Source organism: Ictalurus punctatus, chromosome 6 (genome assembly GCF_001660625.3).
Source record: "Ictalurus punctatus breed USDA103 chromosome 6, Coco_2.0, whole genome shotgun sequence".
NCBI classification, from domain to species: domain Eukaryota; kingdom Metazoa; phylum Chordata; class Actinopteri; order Siluriformes; family Ictaluridae; genus Ictalurus; species Ictalurus punctatus.
Genome location: NC_030421.2, coordinates 29,061,387 through 29,073,262, shown reverse-complemented (window position 1 = coordinate 29,073,262; position 11,876 = coordinate 29,061,387). Strand labels below are relative to the sequence as shown.

General features: G+C 41.9%; 1 protein-coding gene across 2 annotated transcripts in view; it reads right to left on the bottom strand.

Moving 5' to 3' along the window:
• Nucleotides 1-976: 976 nt before the first annotated feature.
• adarb1b (adenosine deaminase RNA specific B1b) overlaps nucleotides 977-11,876 on the bottom strand; it is a 181,149-nt gene continuing 170,249 nt past the window's right edge. For both annotated transcript variants that reach the window (XM_053681094.1, XM_017470554.3), the window contains 3 exons: nucleotides 11,061-11,242; nucleotides 6,968-7,146; nucleotides 977-5,257 (listed from right to left, as the gene is read on the bottom strand). In XM_053681094.1, the coding sequence (XP_053537069.1) occupies nucleotides 5,081-5,257; nucleotides 6,968-7,146; nucleotides 11,061-11,242 (538 nt within the window). In that variant the 3' untranslated portion in view covers nucleotides 977-5,080. The remainder of the gene's footprint in view (nucleotides 5,258-6,967; nucleotides 7,147-11,060; nucleotides 11,243-11,876) is intronic.

Below are 11,876 nucleotides of genomic sequence, written 5' to 3'. Positions count from 1 at the left end.
CCGTCAGCTTCATTTCTTCAACATTTCTTCATAAAGGTGTTCAGTGGGGTTGAGGTCAGGGCTCTGTGCAGGCCACTCGAGTTCTTCCACTCCAATCTCGGCAAACCATGTCTTCATGGAGCTCGCTTCGTGCACCGGGGCATCGTCATGTTGGAACGGGTTTGGACCTCTTCGTTCCAGTGAATGCTTCGTCATACAAAAGACATCCTATACAATCGTGCGCTTCCCACTTTGTGGCGACAGTTTGAGGAAGAACCCACATACGGATGTGATGGCCAGGTGTCCACATACTTTTGGCCATACAGTATTCGGTACAGATTCCACTTACACCTTGGTTGAATGTGAAAATCTTTTGAGTATTTAAAATGTGGTTATTTTGCCGATTTCCACTCACCTACAAACTCTCCCCATCACAAATAAAGTACCACGTGTGGAGGGTGGGGCAAGCGCACGCTTCCTCGGAGACATGCAAGGCAAACCTCCGCATCTTTTCAAACAGCTGCTTATGCGGTCACAGGGCGTGTAGCGCACATGGAGGAAGACACCATCTGCCGTCTTCTGCATATGCGAGGTCAGAGATGTCCGTGATTGGCTAGCGTCGCTTTGATTGACAGGGTAGACACAGTAATTACAGTTTTCCCATTCATACAGCACAGGCAATTTTGATTCCCAGACACGGATGGCTGAGCCACTCAGGAGCACCAGTGCCTGTGTGCTGTATTTCTGGGTGAAACATTTCACACACTCGGCACACATTGGTTTAACAATGAACAAAGATGACTTTTTACAGTGTTGAACCTAAAAATTCAAGCATTCTTTGGACGGTTGTAAATGGTTTCTACGTCGATCTTTTTCTACAAAGAAAACCTTCTGTTGTTGGCTTTGATATAAAACCTTTAAAGAACCCTTTAGGCCCATTAGGCGCTAAACATTTGCTTAATTTGCAAACTGGAAAAAAAAATACTCCACTCGTATACAAAGGTAAACTAATATCTTGTTTATTTATTTATTTATTTTTATATATAGATCTATGTTTTTTTTTTTGTTTTTTTTTTCTACATACAAGTCCTTTTATAGTCATCATGCTGGGTGCAGCTTCAGTGGAGGAGCTCATGCAGGTGGCCCGTGTATGGATTTTACAGAGGACACGCAGGAGGAGGCAGTGTACAGCACCACTGTACCCCACCGTACAGTCAACTAATCACAACACTCTCAGAACAGGGCTGACCAGAACCAGAGCACTGAGTCACGACTCGACTGAAATGTGGTCCAGTTCCAGAACAATAAAAAAAAAAAGAAAAAAAAAAGAAAAAAGTCCTGCCTTGGTTGGGACTGGTGATTGTATTCATGACTTCATCCATTGACATCTTGGGTAGTTGAGAGAGAGAGAACAACAGAAGTGTGTGAAGTACAGGTTCGACAATCAGTACGCTACAGACGGTAGGCATGAAAGCATGATGAGTGGCTTATGATTGAAAAGAAAAAGGAAAGAAAAAAAAACGGCTACAAAATAAGGGAACACTTAGAAGTACATTATGATTTTCATTAAAAACAACAACAAAAACAACTGGTTGCCAGGTCTGTGGCTTTACAGCAGAATTGAGATGCTTTAAGGTTGACTATTTTTGTAGGAGTGTTTGAAAAGAACTAATAGCTAAGAATATGAAATAAAAACAGATTATTTATACCGTACGGATGTGTTTATTGTGCATTAGTGACGTGCATTACTCATTCTCATAGCAATCATTACTTTGGACATTTTATGTAGCAGTACAAAACCACCCGGACCTGGATGTTAAAAAAAAAAAAATAGGTTGAACATCCATCCATCTTCCAGATTGGTTATCCTACACAGGGTCGCAGGGAGCCTGGGGCACAAGGTGGGGGACACCCTTGACAGGGTACACTCACACACCCGTTCACACACTATGGACAATTTGGAAATCCAATCAGAAACCGGAGTACCTGGAGGAAACCCCTGAAGCATGGGGAGACCATGCAGACTCTGTGTACACACAGGGCAGAGGCAGGAATCCAACCCCCAACCGTATTAATTATACAACAATATTAATTCATTAATTAATTATGTGTGTGCTTTATCCTGGTCATGGTCGTGGAATACAGCTTGGATGGTATACCAGTCCACTGCAGGGCACCATGCACACACACATTCAAACCTAGGGGCAATTTAGAGTCATTAGTCCACCAACTGGCATGTTTTTGGTAGGTGGGAGTCAAACCAGAGACTCTGGAGGAAACTGATATGGACTCTGGGAGGACATGTGAAAATCCAGACAGTAACCTGAGGTCAGGATTGAACAGAACTATAAGGCCGCAAGCGCCTTGTGTGCCGCTCGTAAACAACGTTAGTTATCGGTGGTAATTATGATTTCAGACTTTAATAGCAGGAAAGTCATGTTCTGAGCTTTGGTATCAGGATAAACGTATATATTTAAAATCGATATCCTGCATTGATATATTTCTGTAAAGTTGCTTTGAGACAATGTCCATTGTAAAAAGTGTTCTACACATAAACCTCAACTGAATAGTTGTCACACAGACCTGGCAACTCCAGAGTTTTCCAAGAACACCATCTTCATTCTCACTATATATCTCTGTATGAGGTACAGGGTCAGAACAGCTGAGCTAATAGGACATAAACAATGTCACTGTCGAACATAAATCATTACAATGCTTTTAATTAAAAGAAAGAAAGAAAGAAAGAAAGAAAAGTTATCGAAGTTTGTTTTTTTCCCGCCCGCGTGTGATGGAGAAATACTCCGTTCCGAACTACCAGAAATATATGCAGTGTGTCCATGGCAACGACAGAGAAGTTCACAATATTTACAGTTGTAAACTAACGGGTACAGAAACACAGAGAAAGGAGCTGCTCTCATATCATTGCAAAACACAAAACAGTCAGTTAAACTAACTAAAAATATATTAATAAAATGAATATACAAAACCTTGATGACCGGTTATAAGATGCCCACTGAACGTTGCATTAGTAATGGTTTTTAAAAAATAAAGTTTAATTTTGTTTTTGTTTTTTTTTTCACCTTAAAACAACCAAAAAGAAAGAGACATCATCTTTGGTGAAGATTCAACAGCAATCTCCAAGTCCTGTTGCCATGACATCTCGACAGAGTGCCGGTTGGGCTCAGCAGCAGGTGTACACACACACACACACACACACACACACACACACACACACACACACACACACACACACACACACACGCACGCACACACATAAATGTAACACCATCTCTCTATACAGTTGTGAGAGAGTAAGATAAGTCCAGTGGTGTTTGGGCTGAAGAGGTCATGTGACTATGCTGCATTCCAGAAGTGAAAAACAGCTATTTAAAGTGAAATATATTCACTGGCTCGTCTATTTTAATAGAAAGCCATGACCTTCTTATTCTCTTTCATCAAATGGAGCTGCTGCCTTGAAAACAGGGGAAAATCATAGTCCGTGCCTCGAGAACGTCGAGGCTCCTTTCAAACTTGGGAAAGAAACCCACGGTCATAAAAACAAAAGAGTATTAGAGAAATCATGCCCCTATTAATATGACTTCAGGATCAGTTGAACATGCTGCTGTTTGTTGGTCATCAGTCAGAGTGCACAAGCTTAAAAACAGCAGGAAACTAATCTTGCATAAAGAAGGCAAACCTCAGTAGCAGGGATGCAGCAGAATTCAGCAATATGGACAATTTGTGCCAAAGAAGAAGAAGAAAAAAAACCCCCCAAAAATTGGCACTGAAATATTTTATGAACAAACAAAAAGGAAAAAAAAAAAAAAAAAAAAAAGAAGCCCCAATTGAAAACCACGAGGGCTGTTTCGAAGTCACCGCTGAAAACCGTCCACTCTTTCCATGCAGAGAGACAGCTTTAGACGATAAACGTGCACGACTGAGAAACACTGCCTCTCCACAACCAGGAAGCAGCGTGTTATCATATTCTACCATCTGCTTTTACAATGATCAATACAAATGAACAGACTGACACTACGATAGCTACAAAAAACCTAGCTCCTTACACGCAAGCGTTCTCCATGCAGTTTAAAAAAAGACGAGACATCATTCTGTAAAAGTACCTAAACGTCTAAAATGGTCAAAAGAAGGCAGCTTCATCATCAAGTCTTCAACATTTTGCCCTAAAAAACAAACAAACAAACAAACAAACAAAAAAAAACAAAAAAGGGAAAAGAAAAGTTCGGGCACCTGTTCAGAGTGATGTGCACCGCAGCACACGATACAAACATGCGACGGAGATGTTACTGAGACTGAAAGCATAAAGTTGAGAATGATGAACTTTGGCTGCATTTTGAATGCTTACTTGAATGCTCGATTCCAACGTGTTTAAAAAAAAAAAAAAAGAAAAAAAAAGAAAAAAAAAATTTATAAAGAGGTCAGTTTTAAAGGGGAGGACACAAGTCCATAAGACTTGTAGAAGAAAAGAAAAGAGAAAAAGAAAAAAAAAACGCTGTTCACTAAATTCACATTAATCCTACGTCATACGGGGAAAGAAACTACTGCTATTTTAAAAACATTAAAAGGTAAAAGTATGCAGTCTGGATTTAGAAATAGAAACAGAACAAAAGAGAGTGGTGATGGTTAAAGACAGAGGAATGCTTTTCAGTGATGGCGTTTGAATTATGAGACGCGTGATGATAGGCATAAAACTACAAGGTCCGGCTGAGGCCGCCAAACGTGAGCACGACGGGCTGCGGGCAATCCTAACCCATTTAACAGGAATAAAGTGACAAATTTTGTTTTTTCCAGTTGTAAAATAGAACACCGTATCCTATTCTGCACTCTGGGTTGATGTCAGGACCCCAAACACAGCCATGTGTTAAAAACAACAGACTACATTACCAATGAAAATCAGGTTAATGACAGGATGGGTGATCAGAGCAAAGTGAGTGAGACTAAAGGGCTGTGGATTGGCTGGAAATCAACACAGTCACACACACACACACACGCACACACGCACGCACGCACACGCACGCACAGTATCAACAGCTGGTTGTAGTCATGTCATTCAGATCTCTGCTCTGTCCCTCTTGCGTCCTCTTCAGGAGCTCAGAGAAAACTGGTCCTGTTCTATAGGCTTTTTCACCCAGGCCCCCAATCCTGCTTTCTGGAAGGCCTTGATGAGCGTCTGCTTAGCGGCGTGATACTCCACTGCTGCCTGCTTGGCTTCGTGGTACGAGCTCGGTTTGGCCATTTTGATCCGCAAGGTGGACAAGAGCTGAGGAGAGAAAGCAGAACAAGTGTGGGTGACGAAACTTAAACCCTTCAATACACAACAGCAGCTGATCAATGTGCTGTCCATCCATCCATTTCTTGTACCGCTTAGGTTCACGGAGGGCTTGGAGCCTATCCCAGAGGGCAAAAGATCAGGGCACTATCGCACCGCACACATTCACACACTACGGAAAATTCGGAAATGCCGATCGGTTTACAACGCACGTCTTTGGACTGGGGGAAGAAACCCCTGAAGCACGGTGAGAACATGCAAACTCCACACACACACACACACAGAGGCAGGATTCAAAGCCCCAACCCCAGAGGTGCGAGGCAAACATGCTAACCACTAAGCCACCGTGTGAGTGATGAACAACCTCTAGACCTCTATGAATGAACTCGAGCGGTTCGCTTGTGGTGAGACAGCAGTCTGACCCAAAGGACCAACCTGCATAGCGATGCATGATGGGAACCACGTTACGTAAAAAGCGTGTCTGTTTTGCCTTGCAGCATGAATCGTGGTTTGACGAGGTAAATCGTCTCGTTGAAATTCGGTCTGATGAACATATTTCTGAACAACTTTCAAACACACAGAGGATTACAAGGTGTTTATTAGGGAGCTTCTCAAGGAGATGGGCTTTGATCGCTCCGTCAAACATCGATTCCCACTCAAACGGATAAATTATAATAACTACAGCTCAAAAGAAAGCCACAATAAGCTAGCGGAGCTGCTGTCCATCATCTTGATGGATGACCGATATGGGCGGAGCCCCGGAACATAAACAGGCACGCTCGGACCAACGGGAGGACATTTTACCGACATGTGACTTGCACGAACGCATTCTGGTACGCTTCGAAATGTTGCCATATGAAAGCGAACTGAGCCAAGCAGAAAACGCAACATTGTAACAATTTTAGTACAATTTAAGCCGTTTCGGAGCAAAGCGCAGATCCACGGGTCTGAAAACGCCCTCCGTATGCACCCTGACTGAGGATTCCCATACCCCTACCTGCATGCTTCTAGTTCCTGTTGGACTCTATTTAAGTCCTGTTAGCACTGTGTATGTTATACAGGTATCTTGCACCTTGGGTCCAGGAGAAACATTATTTCATCTCTCTGTGCACAGTGCACACTGTATATGGATGTGGCGACAATAAGGATCCACTTGACTTGACTTCTTGTGAGACACAGGACACTTAGCTCAGGTCAGTGGCCCACGTCATGTTATAGTAAAAGCTGTGTCTCATAAACAAACCTCAACCTTGAAGTGAATAGGGGCTAATGCTAATGACTGTTTACTAGATTGTATAACAGCTTCAATGCTTACACAGCTTCATCTTCTGTTCTGTGAGAAGGAAAGATACGAACGTGACTTCCAGACACAGGATTTTGTCGAATTAGTGAGTTTGGGATTAAATCAATCTTTGCTTTGAGGTGCAGTGTGTAATGTTAAAAGTAGTTCTAGACCTGTAATACTCATACCATTTCAAAAATACCCTAGCTGTATCATGATTCAATGGATCGTTTCTTCATTTCAGTTTACTGTTGTTTGTTTTTGTTTTTTTTTCCCCCCTGTCCCAATAATTAGCTCCACCACCTGCCAATACAGAGCTGCTGCACACATGCAAAACAGGGCCTTAAGAATGCGTCGTTTTAAATAAGAAATACGATGTAGAAAAAAGGTTTCATCCTTGAACGATCAGGACAGCGTACCTTCGAGTGCAGTCGAACCCAGCGGCTGTAGAGAGCATGCTTGCAGAGGCGAGAAGGCCGGCCCATGTCGTCCTTACCCGTGGTGGCGTTAATGACCTCTAACCCCTGGTCACCCACCGCCCAGTTCACACTGAAGTTAGGAGCTTTTCCTGGCTGCCGTGCTTCTGCGTTACTGATTCCTGCACAGCAAACACACACACTCGATGAGACAGTGTGGATTAATTAAAAAAAAATAAATAAATAAAATAAAAAACCACGATCGAAAGAATAGCAAGATCACGAGTGCAAATATAACCGAGAAATTGGCGGTGCCTTACATTAAAGCTCCCTTAGGTAATATTCTTTACTACAGTGTTGATTCATTTACTAGAGCAGCATTCTGACAGTAGTTCTGACTGTAAGGTAGAAATGAATGAATATGTTCCCAAATGTTATTGCTTCTAGAATAACTTACACAGTCCCTCCACTTAAGCATATTAAAAATAATAATAATAATAATAATTGCTGATACGGTGACGTTTTCTGTCAGGAGACGTTAACTGGGAATTCTGAAAGGAGTCTCCAGCATCAGGGCTTTGTAACAGTCAGAGGTAAAGCTAAAGCTATAACTCCATGTTTTCCACCACGGTAAAATCTTTAGTATGAAGGGCATTGTGGTTTCTTCATTACTACTATATACATTATGGCTGCTATAATGTAAGCGATAACAGGAAGTAACTTGTAACTATATATATATATAGGTAAAATCTACAGCGCATCGCTCTCTAATAAATAAAAAAAAAAGTGTTACCTTGGGCAAATCGGTGTGGTATAAGAGGAATAAAACAATTTCGGACATGCTTTTATTTGAAAATACAGGGTGCCCCAAAAGTCTCCATACGTAGGGGGAAATGAACACTTTTGAGCAAAATTTCTTCGAAAATCTTTCATAATTGGTTCATATTATATATTTTATAGACTTTAAGAACGCCTTTGACAAAAGGTGAACGTATCGAGATCACTCTCATGGATGGTTCGGGAAGCTGTCGTAAGGTTGCGATGGACTAACAGAAAACATGGCACGCGCATCACACACACACACACGTGACTGTTGCCTTAGTAACAAATTCAAAAAGACAGGACATGTTGTAAACCGAGCGAGAAGTGGACGTCCACGAACATCCATTGATGAAAGCACAACCGACGTGGTGCTGGCAAACACGGTCCCCTACGTATGAGGACATTTTGGACACCCTGTAGTCAGCTCTGTGATAGTAACAGCGTCACATCGCCCTGTTGTTGATTATTTTCCTATTTTAGCACAGCCATTACGCTTTATTCCTTATTTAACACATTTCTTATTTGACGTTTGTTTAAATGTCAACGAAATCCAAACGTATCGACTTAGACTTTACCGATTCCCGGACTAAAATGCAATTACGGCATGTTTCTAAATGCCGATAATGTCCTCGCCTCCTGATCTCCGCGTTGAAATTTAAATTCCATGTTCATTATGGGCTTAATTTTATGAACATTGCTTATTATTTGGAGTTGTTATAAAAAAAATAAATAAATAAAAAAAGTACGTAATGAACACAGGCATTAACTGATGTTATTTATGGTGCATCATCACTGAGGTGTATGGTTTGTTCATGTTAATAAGTGATAATATCATAAGTTAAGGGACTATCAATGTAATGTTACTGATTAATATAATATATGAGGAACTTGTATATAAGGAACTACTCAATTCAAATTTCTGAGGCAAGAAAGGAAACCTGCAGGCAAATCGAAAACATGTAGTGCTTTAAATATCAAGTAATTCTCCGGCACTGCAGAATTCTCCCGAGCTGCAAAGCTTTACAGTGCTCTGTGTTAAGTGTTGTAAGCCCATCTCAAAATCTTGACAGCAGGAAAGGTTCATCGCTGAGCACATTATCGGTTCGCCTGAGCCGGAAGAGGAACGGGATTATCCGACGAGAAAGAATTGGAGTTAAAATGGAGGGCAAAACTTGAAGTGGTATTTGTTAACACAAGGATCCAAAACTTTACCCCTAATTCGCTCTCAAATATACGACTTTCAGAGCTGCGAGAGAGTGCGGAATGCAAGTCCGAACCCTGGACGTTTACGGTTGTAATTAGAGGCTTTTCATCCAGCCGTATTCATTTCACTGTAACAGTTGCGATTGTGCTAATCACGACTGGAGCCGTCCAACCATACATGCTGTACATATGGAAATGTCAGAGCTGATGACCTAGAATTAAAATATTTTTGAGATTTTTTTTTATAGACAATGACGCGTTCTATAACTGTTAATAATCATATCCGTCTCTCTCATACAGTATGACTATTATAACTATATATTTCTCCATCACCCAATGTAGGTTAATTGCGGCACATGTCCATGCTGGTGGAACCACTAAATTATTCAATAAGAAGATTGTGCTGTGTTGGTCTCCTCCTAATCCCAGTGATTTAATGCTTTAATGCTAATCTTTTATGTGGAAATCCCAATTTTTGGGTATCTGATGCATGCAATCATAGGACACAAATTTACATGATTCGTCCTTCGGTATTTTTTTATTTTTATTTATTTATTTTTTTTTACCTGGCAAACTTTAGTTCAAAGTCATCTTAAATCTCTTTGAAAAACCAAAAAGTATATTCTTATAAGAAGCTGACAGCCTGGCTTGCGTTCCTACGGTGACACGGTTATGACACACACCTTGTTAAAAGCTATATCTAGACACGCTGAAATCTCTCGACTTCATCCTCTTGGGGAAACTGATGTAACACACTGTAACAGCGTTGCGGAATAATACACGTTTAATAATATGATTAAGGTGAAGTGATCTAAAGATCTCAAGCAAATATCACTTAGAAGGAGCCTGACGGTGTCAAACAGCACTCTGTCTTTAAACAGAGGAGACGCTGTGTTTGCACACAGCCGAGAAGAGATTAAATTTCTTGCTCTAACTGTTAATAGAAGGAGCTAGAGAGAGAGCGAGAGAGAGAGCGCGAGAGAGAGAGAGAGAGAGATGGAGAGGGATAGAACCGGAGAAAGACGGAAGAGGGATTAATCGAAAGTTTTCAACTTGCACTAAAGCAGCTTTGGACGGTGATCCAGGAACTCAAGAGTTTCATTAAAGGAGAATAATCCACCATGAAAGACTTGCATATTAATCTTTATAATTAACATGCGGACTTCAATGGCGCATTTTGTAATGAAATTCTGAGTTCGAAATCTTCTTTAGTTTAAACCTTTTTTGCCGACATCTTGTCGATGCAGCAGCACTTTAGTCCTTTAGTCCTTTATTCCGTCCAGCTCTCTCTGGACATGACAAATAATTAACCGCACTTGAAGCTTTCATAAAATTAAAAGTGAAACACCCAAAACGGTATACGGTCCCATAACGAAGACCAACTGTATGTCGATACGTGAAATTCCGGAGGAACGTCGGACGGCGTGGCGCGGGGACGTAATGACGTGTGCCGTTAATGGCTGTATGCTCTATAACACGTAAAACGGGAACATGAAAGGAGTATTCTAAAAGCGAGTCATGTAAACACCTTAATCAGGATATTGTCTTATTCAGAATAAGGTCGATAATTGGATTACCGCCGTCCATGTAAACGTAGTCAAATTTAAAACTGATAACACCCGATGTGACTTCAGCCCAAAGTGTTAGCATGATGAAATGGAAACTATAAAACGTTTTCCTTCCATAATGTGCGACATTTCCTCATGAACATGCTTAGCGCTTTGGGATGGAATGTTGTCGTTTGGGGAGGTGAAACTGTGCATGTGCATGAAGTGCAGGTTAAAGTCGGAGCGCTTCGCGTTTTGATAAGGAAGGCAACAGGAGTTGGGAAAAGAAAAAAAAACCTAAAACGTGGACCGATGACATGAACAGAGTAAAAAGTCAGGCCGTCTTTGAACGGTGCGTTTCCGCGGCGTTATCGTGGCGTTATCGTTTTGGATGGTGTGTCGTGAGAATTTTGAGAATTTCAGCAGCATGCTTTCCCACATCGCCCACCGATTCACGGATTTGTCCTAAGTGCCGCGTGCAGCATGTGAGAGGAAGCAGAGGTGAGGTGGAGGGGTGTGTTCACCGCTGAGCAGGGGCCGGTTGAGAGTGAACTGCTGGGGTAGGTGTTCGATGTCTGCAATGCGCTGGTACATGGCCCGGGAGAGATGATCAGCGTGGTACAGGCTGCCCAGGATGATGCTCGAGAAGTAGATGGGCTCAGTGAAGTAGCTCATCAGCGAGCCCTGGATCCCCACCACGTTCCACCTGTACCGACACACACACACAGACCGTTGAAAATGACAGAGCAAACATTTCACGACTGTAGGTCTAGTAAAAGATATTTCGTTTTTTTGCCCGGAGCGTTTGATCTAACACACTGATGTTTCCTCTTCCTTCTATTAAAAGCTGTATGAAAATGACTGTATGCAAGCAAAACAAACATGTCCGGAACACGAAATAATTATGGAAACATCACATATAATGTCTTGGAAAAACAGCAGCAATGGGATCGTCATCTTTTTTTTTTTTTTTTTTTTTTTGGAGCTTGTGAAATTAAAACAAGACCTGAAGAAGGAAGAAGAAAAATATATATAGGAGAAATCTCTTCGGCAGCAGCAGCAGCAGCAGCACAGCCTGGGGCTTGATGCTTTTTTGCTCACATGGGGTATGAGATGAACGGGTTCATTAGTGCCGTTCTTCCGTTCCCCCATCACGTTGTGCTTTCACGTCCCAAGACTACCCCAGCGGGGTCCATCCTTCTGCAGCACACAATCAAAGGGGCTAATCAAGACGGGCTCGACTCCCCCAAACAACACCTGCTGCACTGCCAAGTCTTCAACACACTCTCAAGTGATTGGACCTCTTCTGTTCGGTACGGCCAATCAGCCGCTTCTAACGC